Genomic DNA, 24,884 nt, shown 5'->3' with positions numbered 1-24,884 from the left:
GATGACCCTTTCGCGGCATCGAACGGCGTTGGGATATCGGTGGCATTCTTGCTTTTTGCTGTCCTTTCCCCACGAGTGCATTGTCACCGGGACATCCCAATGGAAACCAGATATCATTCTCGTCCTTTTCTTTTTGAGGTTGAGGTTTTGGTATCAGATATTCGTTCCGGTTTTTTTTCTTCTCTCCAGCTACAGTAAAAAAGCAACTGCCCAGTGACCATCATGCTCTACCAGAAGCAGCCAGAAGATATAGAAATGTAATAAAATTTATGAAACTGGAAACTCAAAACCTTGAGCGATAACGTTCAAAACTGCTGACTTAACACGACCAAAGCTCACAATTCTGACCCATTAGTAAGGATTCTTTCAAAGTCCGAAGACTAGCATTCGTTGGGTAAAAGTTTTCACCGCACTGCTCCTTTCGTGGTGAGAGTTACTAAAATAGATTTTGCTAATGCGTTTTCCTCTTGGTTTGGTCGCTGTAGAGCTGGTGGACCTGTTTGACTGGAGAGCTCGGGAGGTTAAAGACGCCCTGCGTCGGGAAGCAATAAATTAATGCGAAAACTATAAGCAAGCTTTAGGATACCGATCTACGAGCGAACAAAGGGCTAATAATAAGGTTCATCCGTTCACACAAAAGCATACAGTGAAAGAAAACGAAAAAAAAAACATAACAACGGTCGTTAGCCAAATGCAGAGCACAAATGCATAAAATGAATGAGTTGGTTTTGTTGTAGCAGGTCCGCGTGTGCATTGGGGTTAAGAGTAGAACGTCAGCACAGACGTTTGATTGCCTCGGACAAACAGGAAAGGTGGAAGATCACGGCTCAACGCTTCCAGCCACGCCATATAGAGTGGGGCCGAGACGACACCCTTCCGCGGCATCGGTAATGTCATGACGACGAGGTCGGATTTCCTGGAATTTTGTAGCAGATATTCGCGCAGGTTCAGATGCCGGTTCGTTTTGTCCTGTACGGCTAATAGTTCCGCCTTCGAGATGTGTGAAGCTCCAACTGGGAAGGAAAGAAAATGGGGACAGGATATTAGATTCAGAGTTTGGGGCCACACACACGAGTGGGTTGCGTTTGGAATGGAAGTCATAATAAGTGTCTTTAGTCGCTATTCTACGCGACACAACTTCATTTTGGTTTTTTTGCTTCCAAGCTGGATGTGAAAAATATTCGTTCAAGATTGACTACATTCGGTTAGGGTAATGACGGTAAATTAAAAAGTTTTAATTGCCAGCACTTATTCAAAGAAAGCACAGACCAAATAGTTGGCCTTCTACAGTAGTTGGCAAAATTCTACATTCACAGAGCGTGTGTTTGCAGGGGTTGATCCGAATGCAAGCTATTCAAATGCAAATGACCACAAAACAAAAAAACAAGCCTCCTCCCGCTCACCTGTGCTGGCATCCGAGTTTTCATCCTTCACGGTGAACTCCTTAATTAGCGCTTTGAAGAAGTCGGCCATCTCCTGGTTCGGTTTCTTCGTGACGTCCGGCAACAGCTGCAGATCGGAATAGTCGATGCGGAACTTCGCCAACAGGCTAGCCATATTGCGCTGTTCAAACTCCAGCTCCGTTTTGCGGTTGGCCAACGCGAACACGCGCAACTTGCACGAGCTCCAGTTCCGCCGCGTGCTGATGATGTACGGCAACAGCAACGTCAGGCCACCGTCATCGTACAGCCAGTAAACGTCAATGATACCCGTCTTCTTCTTCGAGGTGAACTGTGTCAGCTCGTCGAGCACCTCCTTCGGCAGCTCGGATCCACCCGGTCCGCGATACAGGAGCGATGGATCGCCACGCTTCAGCGAACGTTGGCCCGTTTCCTGGAATACAAAATGGTCGTTTCAGAGCGGTGGTATGAGGACAAAGCAACAGGTCCCTCCGGAAAAAGCCTTACTGTTATGAGTTTTGCACTGATGTCAATCGGATCTGGAGCCACTGAAATGGTTTTACTTAAATCACTGGTACTGCTTGCTACAAAGATAAAAACACAAACGAATTACCAACCATTCACGAGTAATGTCGAGAGGTATTTCAATAACAATTTCAATATAAAGCTCGTATTTAGAATGAAATTTAGCCTTCCAGCATGCTACATTGCATCTCTATCTACATAGCTAAGCTAACTCATCTCATTTTATTGTATGCATTTTCATTCGACATACTTACTCTTCAGGTTTTTCGAGTTCTTCTCGTTAACGTCAATCGTTTGGTCTAGCGATGGTCCGAAGATTCATCCGTGCGTGCGCGTTCCAAGTGCATTGCGTTTACATTCCACATTCCATTACAGTCATTCCATTACAGTCATCATCATCATCATCATTCGGTACCGGCATCAGCAAATTGTGCACATCGGCATCGCCATGTCGTTCGTACGGGCAAGTGCGGTGTGTGGGAAGGCAACGTTCACGGGAGGTGCACATTGTTATTAAATCAGGCAAGATGGTATAAGAGGTTGGGTGTGTTTTGATTTGGTTGGTTGAGTATTTGGTGCGTGGCATGCAAAAAGGCGCAGGATAGGAAATAATTTAAAATAGAAATATCAACGGTAAGCTCAACGGTTTCGGGAACTGAATCGTCACACGACGATCGTAACTTACCTTGCGAGACGTTGCGACTGAGCGAATCACAGCTGCCGTGCAGAGAGCTAACCTTGTTATGGCCGAGCAAATCGTTGGTGCTATCGTTTGCGACCAGTGTACGGGGGTACTCCGAAATAAACTTCACCGTATCCTCACCGAGCACCTGCGAGTAATCGAAACCCTTACCAACGCGCAGTATAGCCACGGATAAGTACATGTCGAGCGCTTTATGAACCACGTCGAAGTACTGCTCCAGCTCGACCGATTCACACCGATCCCAGTCACTCTTGAAGCCCATCAGCAGCACGTTCGGGCGCAGTTTACCGATACCAGATGCCTGCATGATTGCCCGCGATCCTGTTTCGAAATCGTTGTCATCAATAAGCGAGTAGAAGCCCTTAACCTTGTGGCGCCTGAACCATTCGGCTGCCTTCTTCTGCAGATGGTTGCGATACTTTTGCGAAACGTGTGTCTTGGTTACGTGACCACAGACAAGCAGCGACAGCTTCTTCGTGAGGAGATAGGCGAAGTTCACCAGGAGCGGTCGCGAACTGGGATGTCCGCAGAGGACCAATATTTGAGGCCGGTAATTCTTGACGTGTTCCTCAACATTGTTCAGCTGCTGCACCGAAAGCAGTGCGTTCTTGTACGTTTGGGCCTGCGTGGTTGAGCCCCAGTTAACGTCCGGCTTGCGATACGACACGATCAAATACAGTGACAGCACGGCCGCAAATGTTATCAGTGCCGTTGGCCAAGATATCAGGAACATAACCGCTATGCAGAAAATAGCACCAAGCAGACTGAGCCACATATTGTAATACTGTAGGATGGAGAAAAAAAAACAGTGTTAACAGAGAATGGTGCGTTAAATTATTGTAGCTCAAATTGAGTGATTTACACCTTACCTTGAAGGTTGGCCGCCAACCGACTGGCTTTGCCAAGCTGGCATGGAATGTACTGAAGTTTACCAAACAGTATGCCGCCAGGAAGAAATTGGAAATTAATGGTGCAATCATGTTTAGATCACCTACCAGAATGACTGCCACGGAGATGACGAATGTCAGAATGTACCCACGCACTGGTTCATTGTTTTTACCGAAACCTTTACCGAACCAGCTTATTTTTGGGTAGAGTTTGTCCTTGCACAACGCTTGGAATACTTTCGGGGCCGATACAAGGCTGGCCAGTGCGGATGATAGCGTAGCGGCGAAACAACCCGCGTAGATCAACGGTCCAAACAGTGACACCAACTCCATTACCTGGAAGGAGTTGTGCAGACCGTAACTGCAACTTTGCACCAGACAATCGGAGAAGTCCCAGGTTCCGTTGCCGACGTCCGTGACATTACCGGTAGCATCACGCAGCACCGTTGCACCAGCAATGATCGCCATACCGATGTAAGACGCGGAAGTAAGCACAATGGCCAGTATTGTGCCCTTTGGGATGGAAGACGATGGATCCTTCAGATCACCGCTGATGTTTGCCCCGGCCAGAATACCCGTAGCAGCGGGAAAGAAGATCGAAAACACCGAGAAGAAATCGTGCTGCGTTCCCTTCGCCATGCGGTAGGAAGAATGCATGTTTTCAACCATCACCGTCGCATTGAAGCCAACGAATCCACGTGCTACATCCAGATCTGACTTTGGGCCCCACACAGAACCAACGCAAAAGTCCACAATCGCCACCAGCAGGATGATGAGGAGCACGATCTGAGCTTTCGCTTCCCATTCCATGCCGACGACTACGATGCATAGTAGAAGAATGATTGTAATGCAGCCGATAATACGCACATCGTTTACGGCACCATCCACGATCGAAACACCGAACGAGGCTAGCAGATCTATCATGGACTCGCAGAAGCCAACCACGTACATGGCACACGCGACTGCATTCGCCAACGAGAAGATCAACCCGATCGACCCGCCAAACTCGGGCCCTAACGAGCGCGATATCATGTAATATGTCCCGCCACCCTTTATCACGCCATTCGTACTAATGGCGGACATCGATAGAGCCGTGATTGTAGTCACCACGGTGGTCATTACGATCAGTATGACACCTTGCACGATACCAGCCTGTCCAACGACCCAGCTCAGTCGCAGGAACAACATAACGCCCCAGATGTTTAGTAGGCAACGCATCAGCACGCCCTTTATCCAGCCGAACTTTATAGCGCCATCCATCTCGGCCGGCTCGTGCACGGTTCCACGGCGCATCGTTTCCTGTGTGAGATGGATAAAAGGGGAAACATTAGAACAAAATTTAACAAGAATACTTGTTGCAAGAAGCGTGCAGCCAAGCTCTTGAGCAGCTTCGGGTGCCATCTTGAAGTTTAATTTAAACGAGATAGCTCAAGTGTCAAGTGTGCTCATTCGTTTCCACTAAAATCACCAGTTCACCTCGCGCAGTTGAAGTGACACGGTATCCACAAATGTCCAATTTGAAGAGCAGATAGATGCTGGGAAACATCACTAACCCAAACTCAATAAGGACTATTGATCTGGTCCAGTAATTGACCGTTCTATAACTACAACCGGGTACGGGTTCTAGCATTTCGAGAGCTATCCGATACCGTATACAGTCGATTCAATTTTACGATGAAGGGAAATTGAAAAGGAAAGCTTATCCAAGCAATAGCAAGACGATATCGGAACTAAACCGGAACTCGAAGACGAAAGAAAGCATCCCTTCGTTACTGTACCGGTGTAAAGCGCTGACGTACACGTTTGCCGTAAAAGTGTAAATGCTGCAGGTTATACCACCCTTACCGTTCAAGAGAACCCACCCCCGACGAGGTGGTTCAAAAAGTTCAATTAAAAACGATACTGGCAATGTGCGAAATTAAATTCCGCGCGCGGATTGCATACCTTGCAGGCGTCAGAAGCATAGCTGGTGCATTTTTTCGCATCAGTCCTGATAGTTTCCCATATCGTTTTATCTCAACGCGAGCTCTGGGGCAAAATTAACGTTTGCAATCGATTAAAAATTTTGTCTTTGTGCCATGGCATCAAATTTATTACTCTTCTAGTTGTTCATTACATACATCACCATTAAATACTTTAGCTGTGACATAAGCCAGCTTTCGACGTCTCGTCGAAAGTTTCTCTTTTTCTCGAAAGTGTAGGAGTGTGTATTATTCATTGGTGTGCCAAAATGAACATTTCATTGCAAACCAGCACACGACATCGCTATTCCCAATCAAATACTTCCATTTGATTGGTATTAATTGGAAACCTCGCCCATATCCACAGGAACTGGCGCGCGCGTCGTCGTGCGGACATGTAATGCTTGCGTAAAAATGTGCAGTAGAGTCTGTATTAATTAACCTTCAGCATCCACTCTTCTAGTTGTCCACCGATGCACGAAAAGGCGTACTAAAATACCATTTCATCCTATTTTTTCCCAACAACTGCATCGCGGGATGCGGAAATGGGACATAGGCAGGCTGTTGGGCCACGGAAGAGACGGAATAATGGCACTAAACGAATCCATTTGATCAATTAACCAGAGAGTTTGACCCTTGGGTTGGGCAGATTAAATAAATTAATCAACTCTATTACACTTGCTTGGGTGCGCTCAATTTCTGCTAGGAAACGATGTTGGATGTTTCCAGTTGCTAACGCACCACACAATACTACTGTTTTCGATAAAAATAACGTTATCTGGATTGTTAAAAAAATTGAATTACCTTATTTGTGATGGACGCATCATGTAGCTCATCTAGCGTGGGTCTCTGGTTTCCTTGAAACGATAGAATGTTCCGATAATTGTCCATCCGCGGCAGGGCTTCTCGTGTGAAGTGCCTGGAAAATGTAAACACACAACAAGTTAGATACCAGCCTTTATTACAAAACTCGTAATTTGTTCAACGTAAATGTAAACAACACAGATGTCTGCCATGAAAAGCACCTTCCTTTAGTTGCTTCTACTTCTACGAACGCAACCCGTACTGAAATATGCGTACACAAACTGTATAACTTCAATTTCGTCTATATCACGAATATGGCCGATGAAACCGTACGTCTATTTTTCTTGGAATATAATCAATCTTCTCAAACTTCTCTCCTGCCCTTTCCGTCCACGAACAGCTTTCAACGTACATAACACTGGCAAATGCTTAACCTACGTTACACGGGGTTCAAATTGCTTTATCCTTAGGTGCGTTAGTCCGTATTGCATTACAAAATACGTGGAATGATTTCACACCGTACAGGATTGAAGGATGGATGGCCTTGATCCTTGAAAATGTAGTAGAACCTTTAACGCTTCAGTTTTGAGGATGATTAAAGCGCTTTATATGTTTACAGCCATATGTTTCTCCTTAGAGTCGAACCAGGGAGTACGATGCTATGAGAATACACCCCAAAAGCAAACTTACCGGAAGCTTCGGGCGTATCGATTCTCGTCTATCAAATTGTCTTCCTCGTCGTCGTTCGAGTCCGATTCTTCACCTTCGACGTTGAAGCGCGTCGAGGGCTTCCGCTGCCGTGGCTGTTCCGGATCCCGGTCGCGGTCTGTGCGGAAGCTGCTGCGAAGCGACTGCAGACGGGAGGTGCGTCGTTTGACCATCTCCTCCGGGAAGACGTCGTCCTCGGTGACCGGTTCCGTAGCCGTACCGTTGCCGTTTCCATGGGTGGCCGGGTCGTCATGATTGACAAGGTTAACCTGGAACCGGTTCGCTGACTGATTGCGCGGTAGGGCATTCATTTCCACGTCGTTTGCACCACCCTTCGGATCTGTCATTTTTTATGTGAGGGTATCTCTGTGTTGGGCTGGACGTTGGGCACGGTTACCGCAAAGCAGACTGCGGCCAGTCGAAGGTTGTCGATGATGCGATGGTTCCTCTTGTTGTTACGCACTGGAGGCGTGTTCCTTGTGTCCAGGATTATTTATCACTGGCTGTCTGAAGAGCTCCGGACCCACCGCACTAAACAAGGGCGAGAATCGACAAAAGGTAAAGGAATTGTAGGTGTCTTCAATTTCTGCAACTCATTGAAAAAGTGGGTAGAATTCGCGTCTTCCAGCTGTGAAATAATTCCAACCAGAAATAAACCAACTGTTCTAGAATATACTCACCCACCCATGTAAAATCCAATCAGTCACCTTTTCCTCTAGGAATCTCCCAAATCAAACAAACAACAATAGCTTCTCAGAACTCAGGGATAACATTATTATGTAAACGGGGACAATTCTAGGATTTCTAATGAACGATGTCACGTTAACGAAGAAGTTTATTTTTATCGTGTATGATTTGTTTCAAAGAATAGCAACGAAAAACATTTACTGTCATTCATGACACTTAGCGTGTGTGCTATTTCCGTTCTAATTCCCCACGCATCGTTTGTCCGGGTTGCGTGCCTAAAAGTAGATCGACTGCCGCATATCGATATTGATCCACCCTACATTGAAGTACGTCTATTTGCGTTCGCTGCGGTCTGGTCATTATCAATCAATCAAGTCACAAGGACCTTTACCTTCACAGGGACCGAAACAAATCTACCGTCTGGTTGACCACGAAACCGAGTGTCCTCGATGAACCTGAAAGGCGATTAAGATACCGCGGATTTGTGCTAGAAATCACATGTGTTGCGGTCCTTTTTGACTGTTCCGATGGTCCGTATCGTTTGTGGATACGCTCACCCTACCACCGGGTAGAATTGGCAAGGGTATGTGGCTATCCGTGTAAATATTGGCAAGGGTATGTTTGTACACACAGCTTAGCATGGAATTTCGATTGGTCATCGAAAACACATGGAGCACCTTTACGCTGCCATAGACTGAACGTGTCCTCGAGCTCCCAACGCACAATGTATCGGTTCAGGTTGGATGCGTTTGGAGTGCTGTTGCAAAAATGATTGATAGCGAACCTCGGTTTTCCACTGTTGACAGCAAACTGTCCACACGCTACCTATCGGGACGCACCGGCTAGAAACATCGCTTCCAGCGCAAACATAACGAGTCGAACCCGGCATCTGACGCCATATTTCAACGTTTCATTTATCTATTTTTCATCCGAAGAACCGAGACAGAATTAGAATCCCAATAAAGGCAAGCGATAGAATCATCCAGAACTTTCCTTGCTCAGGTAGTCAGCAACAGGAACCAGAAACTTCCCTCATTAACGGAACCACAAATTGCGGATCTAATATGCGGATCCGACGTGGGCCGACTAAAGTGGTTAGGTTTTTCCATTAATTTAAATGACCCTTTCCCGAAGAAGCAGGGAATTAATTTTGGTGCAATACAGTGCTAATGCTCCACAGACCAAATCGATATCGGTTTTATGTACCGTGGCAGGATCTTCCTCGCTCTTTCCGTGGCTTGGATTCACCACTAAACGGTGCTCAATGTGCTCCTGGATAGGATTTTCATGCAACGGTTCTGTATTGCGTGTTCCACTTACGGAGGTAGGAACAATTCCAAATGCTTCCACCGAAATCCACCCCCACATCCGCGCAACGTCCACAGTGCATGGTGAATTGATGTTTGACTACGGTGTAATGGATCCGATTCAGTTTGTGCGTTGAAAGCAGCCCAGAAAGGATGACCGCCCCCGTATAATCCATGATGGTGCTCGACTACAGTCGCCAAAACAAAGGATACTAGTCTGGACGATTTTCGGGGGTTTGTTTGCTTCAGCTTTCCACTAGCGGAATGGGTGGTTTTAATTTACGAATATATCGCTTCGCTAATCGAATACGTTCTTCAAGCGATTCATTATGCTTGGCTGATTTACACAACTGTATTGAATAGAATTGGAACTATAGAGCTCCCGAGCTAATAAATTCTGATCCAGATCCAGTAACAGCTTGTTTAAAAATTAACATTTTATACACATTTATTTCTTCGATTAATTCGATTCGATTCCAATGATTTCATGGAAGAACTGCTTTCACTTGAATTGAGCATCATTTTTGTCATTCAATGCTAGCACTAAAAAATTGAATTGAACGATACAATCAAGATCGCACCCGTTTTTTGGCTGCGTGTAAATTATCTAGTTTGGCAATTGTTCAGCCATATGATAGATGATGTGAGGGCATGACGTCACTAGAGGGAAATAAATGACCAGCCCACTTACCGAGCCCCGTTTGCATAAAACAGCATAGCCAATCAATCACCACAGGCGCATGCTGCATCGAACTGGTGCCGGCCGGTCTGAGCATTGCAGAATCGAGTTACTTATCAGTCCGCGCCACAGTTTCGGACACCTCCGGTCGTACGACGAAGCAACAGATGATATAGAAACGGCCAACATAAAGTGGACGCATTTTGCACTTCTTGCCAGTGAAGAGAATGAAATGCATTTTCTCTGCAATATTATTTGTCTAACTTATATTTAAATTTAATTTCCTGTCTATCGGTTCGTTGTATTATGAAGGGGATTTAATATATCGTCTGAACGTAGGTGGGTGATTAACATTCTATTTCATAGGGTATATACTTTGTTTATACACATCATGTGTTCCCAAACACTCCGTTTTGAATTTCATCGTAATATTACTCTCTCTCTCTCTCTCTCTCTCTCTCTCTCTCTCTCTCTCTCTCTTTCTCTCTCTCTCCCTCTCTCTATCGCTGCAACAAGTTTGCATGAAATCGAAATGCGATTGATTAAGCAATTGTGCGTGATGGTACCCAACCTTTGATCGCACACGTGCACCCACACGCACCAACCATCGAATCAATGAATTCCGAAGCCAATAATCCTCCGTCCTTTTGGTCTCTGCCTTTCGGGCGTTGGATTTTACGGCGTATGGCGCAAAACGTTTCTGTGTGGTACGAACTTTTGTTACGCTCGTTCTCGCATATTTTACCATTTCGCCCGGACTGACCGAACGTCACGCATTCGGTACGAGGCATTGATTAAATTTTAAATTGAATCGAAAAATGTGTAACAATATTTCGGTTTCGGTTTGCACGGCCGTGCGATCGTGTGTCGCGCACAACCATTTGCCAACGGAACGCTCGCAGTAATATTGTGTGGTACTTTCATGATTTCCCTCCTGTGAACCACGGTGGACGGTGTCCTTTGCTTTTGAACAGTATACAAAGCGATCTTAAAGCTACCGGGCATCATTTGTAGTGAATTAACATGCAGGACGCTTACTGTACCCGCGGGAAGTATGCGCGACTCCCCAAGACAGTGTTTTTTATTTGCATGCGAAAGATTTTGGTACGGCCATCTCGGAAGTTTCCAGCACCGATTGCCCGCCGGTGCGCTTTTTTAATTCACCTTGCGAGATGGGCCCATCATGAAACAGGGTCGACGAAGCTTAACAAATCCCAACTCAGCAATGAAAGTGAATTCGTGCCGATACGAAGGCGTCACTCGACGAAACGGCGATGACAGGTCCCATGTCACGGCCATCATCCAGAACGTGACGTGCCCGGAAAGTTTACGATGCTTAATGACACCCGAAAGGATCTCTGATTAGGGCAACGCTCGGGTGCGAAATGTTGCTAATTTCTAATCCGAACGCATACCATCGTCATTCCGGTTCTTGGGTTGTCCTTTTCACTGGACGGGAAATAACGATGGGGCGCAGGCACTAAATGGTATATTTATGCATTTTCTCCCCCCTAGAAGGACATATTCGTGTTTTAAAATGGGGCGGCTCGTGTAATGATTGGCGATCTCCTCTCTTAAATCAATATTCACAATCGATCGATTCGATTCAATCGTGATGGTGAAGCATAAATCGAATTTATTTCAATTTCTGTTACATTTGTCTGCCGTGCAACAACTTTCACCACACATTACGCCGGCGGGAACGAGAGTGCGTTGCAAGTTGATGTGCCCTTTTTTGCCCCGCTTTGCTGTTTGCATAACGCTTATTTATGTTATGCTGGTAACAAAAACGAAATCGTCATACAGTAAAGCAATAAAACATTTGCAAACAAACAAACAACCGCGGCGTATGCGTCGGGTCGGTCACTGTCTGCTTCTAAACGACACGCATTGAATATGCATTTTGCACCAATTCGTACGTCTGCGGCACCCCCACCCACCCCCGGGGGGACGATAATTAACGCAGCGCAAATATTGACCGAACAGATAAAGCCTCCCATCCCATCCCGTCCCGTCCGCGTTAATGAGCCGGGAATGGAGTTCGTGTAAATGAGTTAAATAAAGAAAAAAGGTGATTGTGATAACAAGCTCATTTCAAACAAGAACGGTTCCGTTCCGTTCTGAATGTTTTTTTGCCACCCAAAACCAAAAACCATGGGAAATGAAACAATTTCCAGTTATCGGGTAAAGTATGGAAATAAACGAACAATGTTACAAACGGAAATAATTTACACGCATCGCGACAACTGTCATTATGAATGCATCACGAAATGATAATGAATTATTTAGTCATTTCGAAACTATGCAGGCACCAGGATCTCACTAACGAGCTGGCACAAAAAGACTGTAAAAACTGCAAAATGAACAATCAAATCGTTAAGAAAATTGTTCTCAAAAATGCGGTAAATGGCTTAAATGAATTTTGGTTACCGTAAATGCACCGACGACATGGTTTATACATAAATCGGTCTGAATTCTCAAGTCGATTGCGGGAGATCTTCAAAGTAATCATATCAGCGTAATTATTGTTTTAATCAGACGGAGATCAGAGAATTGAACGGCATACAGGCACCTCTACAAAGCCACGTCCAACTCGGAAGTGAATAGCTCTGCTTGCATACAACAAACGTGCACACACTCAAGAGCTAAATGAGAAATTGTGCGATATAATTTCAAAGTAAATTTGTTCAAAAATGTACTTCCCCTTCCACTCCAGGCTTCACATTTGCTGACCGGCCAAATAAAGCACGATGCAAAAATCGCCAAGCACAGAGAATTAAATGGAAAACTTATGTATTCCCTGCTCGGACAAACCGACAAGTCCCGGGTTCGGTGCAAATGATGCTTTCCGACCGAAGTGCATCTACAACTAGCTTTTTGCAAGAGCACCGACACAACCTTCTGACCTTTCGCTGGTGCAAGTGTTGCCTTTTGCCATGATTATTTACGCACGCCGTGTTTGCGAACGGGGGCCCACTCGAATGCGCACCCTAAGAGGCACTCCGAGATGTCGAGCACTCTTGGTTAGTGCGCTGGGACAAGGTTACCCCCAAGGCAGGCGGTGGCTGCCAAGCTTGACCTTCCCTTTCCCTTCGCTCTCCTCGCCAGTGCTCGCTTCCTCACGCAGCAGCTCAAGTGCTATCATGTGCAGTTTGTGACTATATCGAGCAGAACTAGTTCCGATTCCCTTGACGGCGTGTGATTGAGTCAACAAAATCTGTATCGATTGGCGAGTGGTCGAGTTATCAGCTTTGGATGGTCGATAATTATGCAAGCGCGCGAGTTGACTTTGGGCCCGAAATCCCTGTACAACCGGTTCACCTGCGTTGCGGATCACCTTTTACCACCCTGTTTACCCTATTTGTCGTGCCTCGTGCGTCCTGCATCTTGCTTTTGAGCGGTTCGACCACCGGTGCCGGAGCTGCTCTAATTAATGCACCGCGATGGAACGCGTCGCGATGGAACGGCACCGAAAGGGACGGTGTAATTGCCTTCAGTCAGGGTGTTTACTGCAACAACACCACTCTACTCGCTTCATCCGCAACCCACAGATCGCACGACGAAGCAAAGAGTTAAACGCCACCATGCGGCAAAAGCTCGAATGTTCACACGTCGCTAAGGGGCTAAAGCACAATATGCTGGGCCGGATTAGGTACGTTAACAAGTTAATCAAATGTTTGCACAAAGTTGTTGCGCCGAACAAGACGACAATTGATCGTCGCGCACTTATCCTTAGCGAGCGAACGGCAAAGGGAAGGGCAGTGCTTATTGATTAGGTTGAGCTATAAAAGCAGATAAATGAGTGTACGCAGCCACTTAAACGTTCATGAGTGGCTCTCGTTAAGCGCGTTGCAGTGATTGACAATATGCTAATAATGGCTCAATCACAAACAATAAAACTAGAACAATATAAAAAGGAGTTAACGCTGAAACAAATGATTAACAGATCTTCAGCATCTTTAGTGGACAAAGAGCTTTTATTAAAATAGCATCAGATTCAGGTGAAAGTATTGGCGGGAGTTCCATATCCAAACAGACTTTTGAACCCACACACGCGCTCGTGTCAATCGATCCAAGCCCTGTTCACACCTCTCTAAAGCCAATTCTATTTTGGTATAATAAAAAAACTCATTACAATCACATTACCGTAACTTTAGACAGCGCCTCGGTCAGTGCGGGTTCGAGCGTCAAAGACATGACCATATCTGACAGTGCTGGACCGAAACCGAACTCCGGCCTTTTCAGTGACCCGTGGAACCGACCTTCACCATCCGGACCAGTGCGTTAACCCTGGATAGCCGCTCCTACCACGCAACGGTTTGCCGCATGCAAATTCACCCCCCTGTGCTTCCTTCTAGACAACCACAACGAGGGACCGATTAAAATGACTAACGGCTTGACCTGATTTACGATCGACTCCCACCGAAAGTACCTCCACTCGCTCCAAGTTGTGGAAGTTGTCGATGGAGCAGACACACAGGACTATACGGCCAACGCTCTCCGGCGCGTGTGTACTCTGTCCCCGGCCTTGCTGATGATGCTGAAAACTATGATTTATGACAGTGCATTTAATCAACCTGGCGAAAGGTACTTCAGGTGCAGTGATTGGTTGTGTTCCGTGGTCGGTCTAGAGCTTGCCGACAACGACACGTGCTGCTCGACAGCAACAACAGCCATACCGAATCACCTGCTACCGACAGGAGCGCCCATTTGACTTTCGGAGCAGCAATTCGCTTACTGCAGCAAAACATATCCTCCGAGAAAAAAACATCTGCTTACGATAAACGGATCAACATAAGCACGCAGACTGTTAGTGGAACTTTGCTGGCAATGCTGTTTCCATGATATCGGGTTCCATCATTCGCAGAAAATTTTATATCTCCTACCGTCCTGGGCAAGGATAAAAGCAACTACATACAAACAATCAACGAACTGTTTTTTAAAACGCATTTTTTTAAGGATTCCTTGTGGAAATGGAGAGAAATTGTGTTGTGGCACCTTATGTAATTAAAGCAAAATCGGGTCAAACTGTTTATCGACAAAAAGGCGGAGGAGTAATTGGTAATTGTATACGGTAATTGGTTTGCTGTATCCGAGTAACTCTACGAAAGTTCAGATATAACTTCCCTTTAGTGGAGCTATATCGAAACGTTAACCTTAACAATCCCGACTGTGGCGTGTTCGTAACGAGCTTTCCATTTTCTGTGAACAATTTGCAGTTCATCAATGCGAAGGATGGCGTTCGTATTCAATTAATTAAGCTCGCAATTAATTAATAGTGAGATTTGACGGTGTGGTTTGGCTGTGAAGAAGCTTTTCCCCGGGTTGACCGTTCCAAGGAGCTAGCTGGAGAAGACCACGATTAACCTTCTTGGGGGCTAATTTTCCTACATGGTAACGATGTACCTAGCATGATCCTTTCGCCCATCTCGTTGCCACCTACCTACGCTCATTAGCCTTCCCGTCTTAAACAATCAGGCAATAGGGAAAAATAGGACACTAGGAAAACTAACTCCATCGAAACTTTGGTACCTTAACGTAACCGCTTCATTAGGTAGCTCACCTGTTGCTTCCAGAGGAACTTACTGCTTACAAATTGCATAAACGACATGGAAACCGTCCCTTTCACTAACTATTACACCTTAATCCACTCAACGGATCGAATGCCTTTTCCGCCGGAGCAAAACAGAACCGTGCAGAGGAGAAGAGAATTGTAATTAATATTTTATCCTGACCTCGGACATCGCCGCCACCACCTGACCCCGGATCGGGGACAAGTGATTCTTCCAATTTCGCCCACGGAACAGGTTCTGGGAAGAAGCTAACAGAAAAAAACGAAACACGCCATCCTTCCATCCTCTGCTCGTTAACAATCAATATGCAATTTATGCTACGGTGGTGCTGTGACCTAACCATCCAACGTTTGCCACTGCCGTGCAAGGCAAATCACCATGTCATACCGTTTTATTCCCTGGATGTCCCGCACACAAGGCCAACCACCAGCAAGCATTAAATCGGCTCAGATTAAGATGCAGATTGGCGAAATGAATGCAGGAAAACAATGTGGAAAAATACGGTCCGATCACCAGAAACTACGAGCGACACTTTTGTTTAAAGATAAAGTGTAACCAAGCATTTTCCCATCACACAGGTACAGCTAACAAGTTATAAATGTTCCTTGTAAATCCTTAAAAAAATCGACTTTCTTGAGCGATTGTGAGATCATGGAATAATAATAAATTGTTATCTCCGAGCATAAGACAGAAACTCGAATCATATTAAACTCGGCGATTAAGCCGTCTTATGCAGCTTTGAAATATTAACGTCCTTAATTCAATTTGTTGAAACTTCCAACAGCTCATCAAAAAGCTTCGTTTTGAAGATGACGCACCTGAAGATGGGGAGTACTTGGAATATTTTCTATTACAAAACAAAGACCATCTCATCGTTGGTGATTTGAAGGTCGTAGAACATTCAAAAATCCTTTAAAATAGCCCAACCGTTGTATAAACATTTCTGGACATGATCTTGACTTTGAACTTGACTTTAATCGATCTACAGCCCTTGGGAGCAGAACGCTCTTACTAACGTCAAATGAATTCAGAAAGGAAATCTCTAGTGTTTTTAAAGTATTGTTAGTGATTTTGATCGTTACTTCACACTTTGTATCGTATCGTCACGGTGGACGTACAACACACGTATTTTTCACATTACAACAGCCATTGTTGTATCTGCCCTACCCCTCGTTTGTCACGTGCTGGAAACGAAAATATGCATTGATTGAAAAAGATACGGCAGCCAATGAAAATTAATGAACCCTATCATGGGTTGTGGTTTAAGTTCGAGCGTGGAATGTTGGCGGTACTAACAATTAATTGCGTACGATCATGTGCTGCGTGTTTTGTGGAAATTCACATGTCAAGGATTCCTAAAATCCCATTTGAAAAAGTACTCTTTCACTCGACGGAATTTAGTAACAAAAATTGTCGCCAAAGCTTTTACGATAAAAAAGGGAAACCTATTATGATTTTTTTTTTGCGAAAACATAACATAACAGTGACACATAAATCAAAACAAAAAAAAATAACATCTCACATTACTGAACAAATTTGCTCTACTAACTAAAGATATGCGTTGAACAAAAAATTATATTCGTTCCTGTAATTGGATGCTGAATCATTAAAACCCTACTTTTGTTTCGCTGGTTAAATGGAACTACCAAACAATGTGCCAACCGCTGCACACACTCGATGTAGAACAGCGTAACACGAGCGACATACGACAACACGCAGCGGTTCACCTTTAATTGGCTATCGGCTTGAACGCTGGGAGATGGTTCGTTTTTATGTTGCTTTTCGGTCCGTTTGACTCGTCAACCCCGGCTCGAGTCTATTGACATCAATGGACCTTTTGGGGATGCTCCAATGCCGTGGACCGTATGCTGCATTCGACGACGTACTCGGCGCGTGTGTATTGCGGGCGCGGGCACTCATTTCAAACGGAATTCGCGACTGAATTTGAGTTTGATCTTCACGCCACAGCGAAGCGTTTCCGTTTCCGACCTGCTACCTCTCCTAAATCTTCCACGCTCGGGTGCGTTTCAAACCATTTTCTGCGAATTGCTTTTACGCAACCCATACTGAACAGGAAGTATGCCATTCGGTAGCCCAGTCTCGAGAATGCAGATTTTAAAAAACCCATAAATGGCGGAGCAAATGCTTTCCATTCAAAGGGGAACTAGAGCGTTCCCAAAACATTTCATTTTATTGAACAATTTTTTGAAATATTCGTTCCACGTAGCAATGCAAATTAAAATCGTATAAACCAAAATATGTTGTCTGTTCAAATTAACAACAACAAATAGACAACATAGAAATGTTGATACACCCGTGCAAAGAGTGGTAAACAAATTCGTCGAATAAGATCTAACGATAAAACAATACAGAAACTTACATCAACAATTCGCCATTGAACGCAAATAAACATTACCAAGGCCAACCTCCGGGCAGAACTTGGCCATATAAATGCACCGTTGTAGATTGACCGCATCATGCCGGAGAACCGATGCAGAAGAAGTTGATTGTAAACGAGCTGATAGCGTTCAACCAGGAGTAGCTTCCAATTCACTCGCTGCTGGCACTGCTAGTGGCCACTATCTGTGCGATAATGTTTACCGTCGTCTGTCGTTATCATCTCCGCGAAACTATCAATCGTCCCGGGACCCGCAAGGAGGAGTCCGCAGTGTCGCAGTGTCACCTCCCGTCGGTCGTCCTAGGTTGATAGTTTTTCTTTTGCTATTTCTTTTTGCACACCGATTAAATTCAAACAAACTACACTCATACATTATGGATGTGTAGTTGCTGCTGCTGCTGCTGCAAACAACCAGACGCGGATAGAGTATCGGTCAACATAATGCTTCCCTCGGTTCCGGAGCGTGTCCCGCCTTGCTGCAGCAATAACATGTTGATTAAATACTGTCGTACGAAACACGGGTGACCGATGGTGGATCGCCGTTGGCCTTTATTTATTTGCATCCACACACAGCCAAGTGGGCAGTGGAGCTCAGGTATCATCCTCACCCTGACGACGCTAGAGAATCTTCCAACCTGTCCCACGCCACTTCCAACGAACACTGCCGGGCACTACTTGCAGGTTGACCCTTCTTTACTAACTCGATCGCTCGTACGCTTAATCGAAACGAACCGTAAACCGTCACAACCGATTGCCGTTAGGGAGATGGGGGTTGCGATATAAAATACCTGTTGCAGTGGGTACCAAGGTGACTCGATAAGATCCTTGCGAAATTCAATAAATGGTAAATCAATAACGTGGAGAGGAATTGTTGGTGTTAAGGATGTATTCTACCATCCCACCCGAGATGGTTAGGGGTACGACACATCACAGTATACGTCACTGCATCTTAAAGGTATCAAGAAATCGTCAAATACAGTCGAAAAGCTGCTGTTGCATTAAAAGTTAAACTGAAGTAAATTGAACAGTTATCAAAAATGGATTATTTTACATAATGTTACTTATCAATCAATTGTTACGATTTTCGCATACCAACTCTGTGCGTCCACTGCCTACACGCCCATTTACCCGGCCCTTCTTCTGTTTGTGTCAATCTCCACGACAAACCGTCGTCGTCGCCGTCGTTTGGAGGTGACACACGAAACTCTGTATCGTTCCAGCAATCTAGCAGTACAATTTTTCAAGCTTCATCATCCACTTTCCAACGATGTCGTACGTGTTGACGCAGTTGACCATTTATATCCATGGTCTACGGAAAGGTAGCAAAAAGCACAATTTAGACAGACGCAAAAAAGAGAAATACCCAATCAAGCAGAAGCTCGCTCCGGCAGTGGAGAACGAACATCCAGCGAACGCAAACACCGCGAGGAACAAACATGAATGTTTTCTGCAATATTTACCCTGCGGCAACGATAAAAAAGCTCTCGTTGGACGCATGGTGTGTGGACAGCGTTTGGTTGTTAGAATAGAGATTGGCTACACCTGCCAAAAAGTCGTATTTGGGATAACGGATACAAGCAACTTTCCCACGGCTATGGACATGCAATTACTAGAGCTACAGCAAACAGGTGCTGCTGCAAACGGCTAAAGTGGAAGAATTGGTATTTCGTCCGATGCTGTTATTTGCGGGATATTTTGAACTCCACGTGGAAGAAAGCATTTATTTCAGTTCGCCATTGTTGCTTTTGTCTTTCAGTTTGGTTTGAAAAATTACTGAATCATTGTTAAAGTCAGCTCTTAACTGAGAGTGACTAGTCCATTCCACGCCAGATCCGATTCACGACCTTCGCAGTATTAGACCAAGCGCCGAGACGTCTGCTGAACCACTGCTTTGCTAATGATACACATTCACTGTGGCATACAGCAATATGTCATAAACGCCATTTCAATGCCCTGCGTTTAGTTGTCGACGGTTGAATACACAGTTCAATCGTAGGCAAATTCACCTTCTAGAACCGTCAACATCGTTAGTCGTGTTCTTGGTTCTCTTGGATTCCATAAAAGGCAAATTCTCACCCCACAGCCTCGCGGAGCCTCGTATCGTGCGTTAGAGATCGCCGGAGATCAGGTCAGACCCCGGGAGCCGTTTTCAAAAGGTTACGATTTATCGACAAACGGCAATACAGCAATCAGCTAAACGCCGTTGGTTAAACAGTTCTAGTCTGGTGGCGGATGATAAACTTTGGTGACGTCCTTCGTCGAGCGGGCTAGTTGCGCAATTGCAATTGCACGAATTGGGCCCAAGGAAACGAACAATGCTAATGACAACGGCCATCCAAACGGACCCCTTAAGGGCATCTGATTATCGGTTTTGTACAACAATCTATTGTTTTGCACTGCTTGTTAAGTTATTATAGCTTGTTATGCTGCTATTGATTGGGTATTAATTGAAAAACTATATCTTTGCTAGTCGCGTACTGGAAGATTGTGAAGATCCGATTTATGATAAGCGCATATTTATCAGGCCAACGACGGGATAAGCCCATAAAACCCGGAATTGATGGGTCCACGCCCAACAGCTAAATCGCTGACGAACGCGACCGTCTACGAAACACCGAATTCCGACAACACTAATTTGCCCCTAATCGCATCGCTTTAGCACCCGCACGTCTAAGGTGTTGATGCAGCATTCCAAGAAGAGTTTAATGCTCCAATCTCGCACAAGGTCACGGAACGGAAGCATAGCCCGCCCGGAAGGGTACCTCCGGGACGATATCTCTCTAACAATAAGCGGATTTTATGTTATAATCATAAATCCGAACTGCAAATCACCCTGCAGGGCCCTTTACCAAGTTCGCCACCAAAAAGTGAAGGCTGAATAGCCGAGGCGCTCCGGGTTCTCTCTTTACCGCCACGTTTATCTTGCTCGTTCGCAGAGAGCTAACGACCGTCACGCTTACGTAGACCGTTCATTAAGTTGGTTAGACGAAAATTTAAATTTCAAATTCCCTCCCATCCGCCATCATCCGGCGGTGTTGTAGATGTACACGCTGGTAGCTTGTGGTCTAGTCGACTCTGCTCGAGATTGAATGCAAAAGAATTTAACCTCCCAGTCCTCGCGCTAGGTGCACTCCCTTCGTTGGGTAATTGTTCCGAATCGGAAACGAATCAGTAATCAGCGACGATCAACGCTATTCCGAACAACCATACACAACCAGTGCGGTTATTGGATACGAACAGAAGCAGCCCAGATGACCCGGTGACATTGTTTTCTTATGTTTCGTAACACACCTTGAAAGATATGTTTCACTTTCGTCTGGTTATGTTAACAGCTCCCAGTTTTATCTCCAGCACCGGAACAGCTGGATAAGAACCGTTTCGTTTCGACCTACATCCCGAGACCCATCGACAACCGCCTTCTTGAATGGTGATGATGCTCCCTCCATCCAGCGTTATCAACCGACACAAGGGTAAACTACCCCCATTACATTCTCACTCTAAGACACAAGATCTGACCGGGCTCTGCTGGTCAATCGTAATGCAAAGACAGCCCCCGTTCGGCGAGGACACGTTTGTGGACCCGGGGAGATCATCGGGGACGCTGCAACCAGCTCGCAAGTCGCACCCCGAGAAGGTACGGCAGGTTTATTTACGTTTATTGATAATTTCCTTTCTCGAGTCGAATGCCCCCGCGACCAAGGATCCGCTTCCAGAGCGCGATTTCCAGTGCCGGCCTAGGCCACAACAAACCGACCGTCATCGTCACCCCGGGTCGAATTAAGAGGTTCACGAATGAAACGTGCCGTTTTGTCTTTGGTCCACCGGGTATTGTTGGACGCGCGTGTCTCGTACCCGATTAGTGCTCATCGCTGTATGGACGCACACGAGCGCACGCCAGCGATGACATTCATGCCGCTTCTTATTGCATGACTTCTGAACTTCTGAGCTTTCTAGTGGGGTGGGCCACCAGTGGGGTGGCATCAAGATTCCCGTGGAACAGAGTATGCGTGACGCGTGCTGTTATCTCCTGGGAAGCAAATATGCAACATACCACCCTGAGCTGATGAGTTAATCGACTATCCGACACGAACAAATGAATATCTAAGCTGATTAAACTAATTTATTAAACAATTAAATATATTGCCCGAAGGGGAAAAAATTACTTTGGCTATTTGCCAACTTGTATTTACCGTTTATATCCCGTTAAAATACGCCATTTTGAGTTTGAGGAGTAGTTCCCAAATTTCCATGACATACAAACACAGTTCATACTGTGTTCCACGACACACAACGGCAGGTGAACGCAATAACGCTAATTAGCGGCAAATCTTCAAAAGCAAACATAAATGCGGTCGACCATTTTATGCGGTTTCTGTTTAATGTTAAAGAGATTGCAGTTAAAGGTTGACCTTTTTCCTTAGTTTTACATTCACCCAATGGAGCACCTTTGCACAAAGTTTTAACGAAACACACAGCTTAAAAGTATTTAAATGTTACATTAAGGTTTGTTGTTTAAGTAAAAGATGCAAACAGTTATAATGCCACGTGCAACGATGCATTTTATCACATCCTAAAAGGTTAATGTGCAATATTTCATTTCGCCCATTTGGTGTTATTACCGCCGTCAGCTGATAGTGGCCAGTAACATTAGTAACTCATTATTTGCGATTAATACTACCGCTTGCCCTTTCTAGCGTTGCTCATGTTGACGCACCCGCGCTACATTATTTAAGGTTTGGCTGGGAGCATCGCTTGAACAATTATTGCATTACCGTGGTGGCATGTGTAAATCGATGATCGGTTTCATTATCGGGTGAGGAGAGAGAACGGATGTTGCTGTCCGTTGGCCCAGAGGTTTCCATTGTACCATGAGGAGTTCATAAAATGGTACTAACAATCGCGTCACACCGTCGGATGACAATCGTACGGCCACGGAACTGACGTAAGCCGCTTGTAAAGTCGAATGGCAGCTGGTATTGCAAAAGGTATGCATTGTGCAAGCGCCGTTCTAAGCACGTTGACACAAACCACATGCCAGGTCGTGATGGAACGGTGTATGTGGCCATTCCCATACATTGTATTCATTATATTTCTTCCATCAATGCATGCGCATGCAGAAATGATCGTAGCCAGCCGAAAGTGGCATGTCATGAAAAATATTAACAATTTTAATTCAAAATATATATACATATATACACAAGTAGATGATATAGCCCCGTGTTTTGTTGGGAAAATAGAACAATCGATTGTGATTATTTTTTCAGCTAGTACATTTAATTTTTTGTTATATTGTGATTGGTTCAATTTTATGTGATTTGTTCTTCTGGGTGTAACGACCTACTAGGTCATGCCTGCCGTTTCTAGACATTTTGCAACTCATAGCCGGATAGAGAAAGTCCTTGCTACGGAGGACTGGTCCGGAAGGGATTTCGGGTGAAGAGCTACGCGGCTACCAATACCCCACCGGGTCACTCTACCCGATACAGGCGAATAGTGTACAGCACGGAGTCCGTCAATAGCCAAATTTAAGCAGATGGACGAAATCCTCTACAAAAGAGGATGCTTTATCAAGAAGAATTAATGTAAGGAAAGTAACTTTTCCCCCGAAGATATTGTGATGGATGACGACACAAACAGGGCATTTTTTGCAAAATTCTTTCAGAACACAGAAATCTTTCCCAAACAAGGCTTGCACAAAATGAAATGAAACAAATTTTTGGGATCGATTTCATTTCCATTCATTCCGTTCAACTTTTCCTCCCACATGGAAATTAGGTTCCAAAACTCGACCCGAGATGGAATATATTCAACCCATTGCTGACGTCATCATAACGTGACACGGAGACGCTATTTATTATGCTTACCCAAACCAACAGCGCTGGACAAACATAACCTCTACGGTGGTTTTGTTTGAATAAATGAGAATAAATGAGATGCTTTGAAAAGCAAAATCCTGGATCATTATGATTCGGTAAAAGTAGCCTCAAATGCATTGATAAAAAAGATTAATACCAAATGTTAAACTTACATGGAGGTCGTTTTTGTGATGATTTGTTTTTCCTCTTCTGTTTCTTCAGAATAGACGAAGAAAATTACACGTGCATGATGATGTGCTCATGAGAATAATCCAAACTGTGTCAATATTATCATACAGCATACATTCACCGCTGTGTGCCGATACTCGATCGCCGGATTGAAAATGGGTGCGCACTGAACGGGAAAGGAAACAGCAGAGAAAGATGCAATGTTAAACAAACACTTGTTATATCCGCGAAGTAATGAGCTTTTTTTTGTAAACAAAACATAAAGAGTACACCTTTAAACCGTAGAATGAATCGCGGAAAATAGAAACAAATGTAGAATTGAAAAGGAACTAATCGTGCTCAAGCTATAGAAGAACAGAACAAAAAAAGGAAGACAAATTCCTATCAGTTAACATCAAGCTAAAAAGGGTCAACAAAAGGGTCCCCAATGGAGCATGAAAAAAGTAACGTGTAAAATGATGTCTACCAGTAGAAGCACACACAAAACGCACACGCGACCTTGCCAAATACTCGAAGAATGCCCTCGAGGAGTATTCGAGGGAAACAAAACCAATGCCCAACACATCATCTCCCCGATTGCTATGCTTTTTTATGTTCCACTTCCAAGAAGTCACTGACATACGTACGCACGTAACGCACAGCACAAATGTTCACCAAGCAGGGCATTTGTTTCGCTCTTTTCGTTTCGTCAATTTCGTTTAAAACATCGCGGCAAGAGTGTTCTGGGTTAAACCGCACCAACATCTTCTGTGATGGCGCCAAGCACTTGGCGTCATTATTCGCCAGAATTCGTAACGTCCGCGTGTGTGGAAGTGGAACTTCACGCACACGTTGATTGCACACCGTTGATGGAGTTCGATCAACACAATTCTTCGCAATCGTTTTCGTTTCACTGTGATGCTTCTTGCGTTTTTGGACGAGTTTGTTCCAATTTTAGGTCTCCTTCTCAACGTGACTCACCATGCATGTTTTATGGATTCACTGAACGGATATGTTTTCTCGCACTTGTCTCCTTTTCACGAAACGTAGAACAACCGGAATGGATTTCAATGTTAATCAGAAGCCAACCCTTCGGCCTACTGCGACGGCATTTGATACTTCACAATCACTCCAAAAGGGGTTACTCAAGAAGGGGAAAAATCGGCCAAAACAAGGCTACATTTCACCGCTCACCGTGCGTAACTTGCGTTCTAGCCATCTGGAGAAGT

General features: G+C 44.9%; 1 protein-coding gene across 2 annotated transcripts; it reads right to left on the bottom strand.

Annotated features, from left to right (window-relative positions):
• Nucleotides 1–685: 685 nt before the first annotated feature.
• On the bottom strand, nucleotides 686–23,760 carry LOC128310314 (bumetanide-sensitive sodium-(potassium)-chloride cotransporter). Of its 2 annotated transcripts, XM_053046921.1 has the most exons (9): nucleotides 23,661–23,760; nucleotides 6,971–7,519; nucleotides 6,281–6,395; nucleotides 3,498–4,814; nucleotides 2,611–3,412; nucleotides 2,180–2,224; nucleotides 1,908–1,984; nucleotides 1,404–1,833; nucleotides 686–1,013 (listed from the first exon to the last, which is right to left on the bottom strand). In XM_053046921.1, exons 2-9 carry the CDS (start codon nucleotides 7,333–7,335, stop codon nucleotides 760–762), a joined length of 3,405 nt encoding a protein of 1,134 aa, XP_052902881.1. In that variant the 5' UTR covers nucleotides 7,336–7,519; nucleotides 23,661–23,760; the 3' UTR covers nucleotides 686–759. The 2 variants fall into 2 exon arrangements, with proteins under 2 accessions (XP_052902881.1, XP_052902882.1); XM_053046922.1 differs by lacking the exon at nucleotides 2,180–2,224.
• Between the last annotated feature and the right edge of the window lie 1,124 nt (nucleotides 23,761–24,884).

Source organism: Anopheles moucheti, chromosome 2 (assembly GCF_943734755.1).
Source record: "Anopheles moucheti chromosome 2, idAnoMoucSN_F20_07, whole genome shotgun sequence".
NCBI lineage: Eukaryota > Metazoa > Arthropoda > Insecta > Diptera > Culicidae > Anopheles > Anopheles moucheti.
This window is presented reverse-complemented; position numbering and strand designations above follow the sequence as displayed.

Coding starts and splice junctions, on each gene's coding strand:
- LOC128310314 (XM_053046921.1), bottom strand. CDS start 7,335: ATGACAGATCCGAAGGGTGGTGCAAACGACGTGGAAATGAATGCCCTA. Junction 4,815..6,280: donor ATGCGTCCATCACAAATAAG/GTAATTCAATTT, acceptor CATCTCACACAG/GAAACGATGCGCCGTGGAAC. Junction 2,225..2,610: donor CAGTCGCAACGTCTCGCAAG/GTAAGTTACGAT, acceptor GACCATCGCTAG/ACCAAACGATTGACGTTAAC.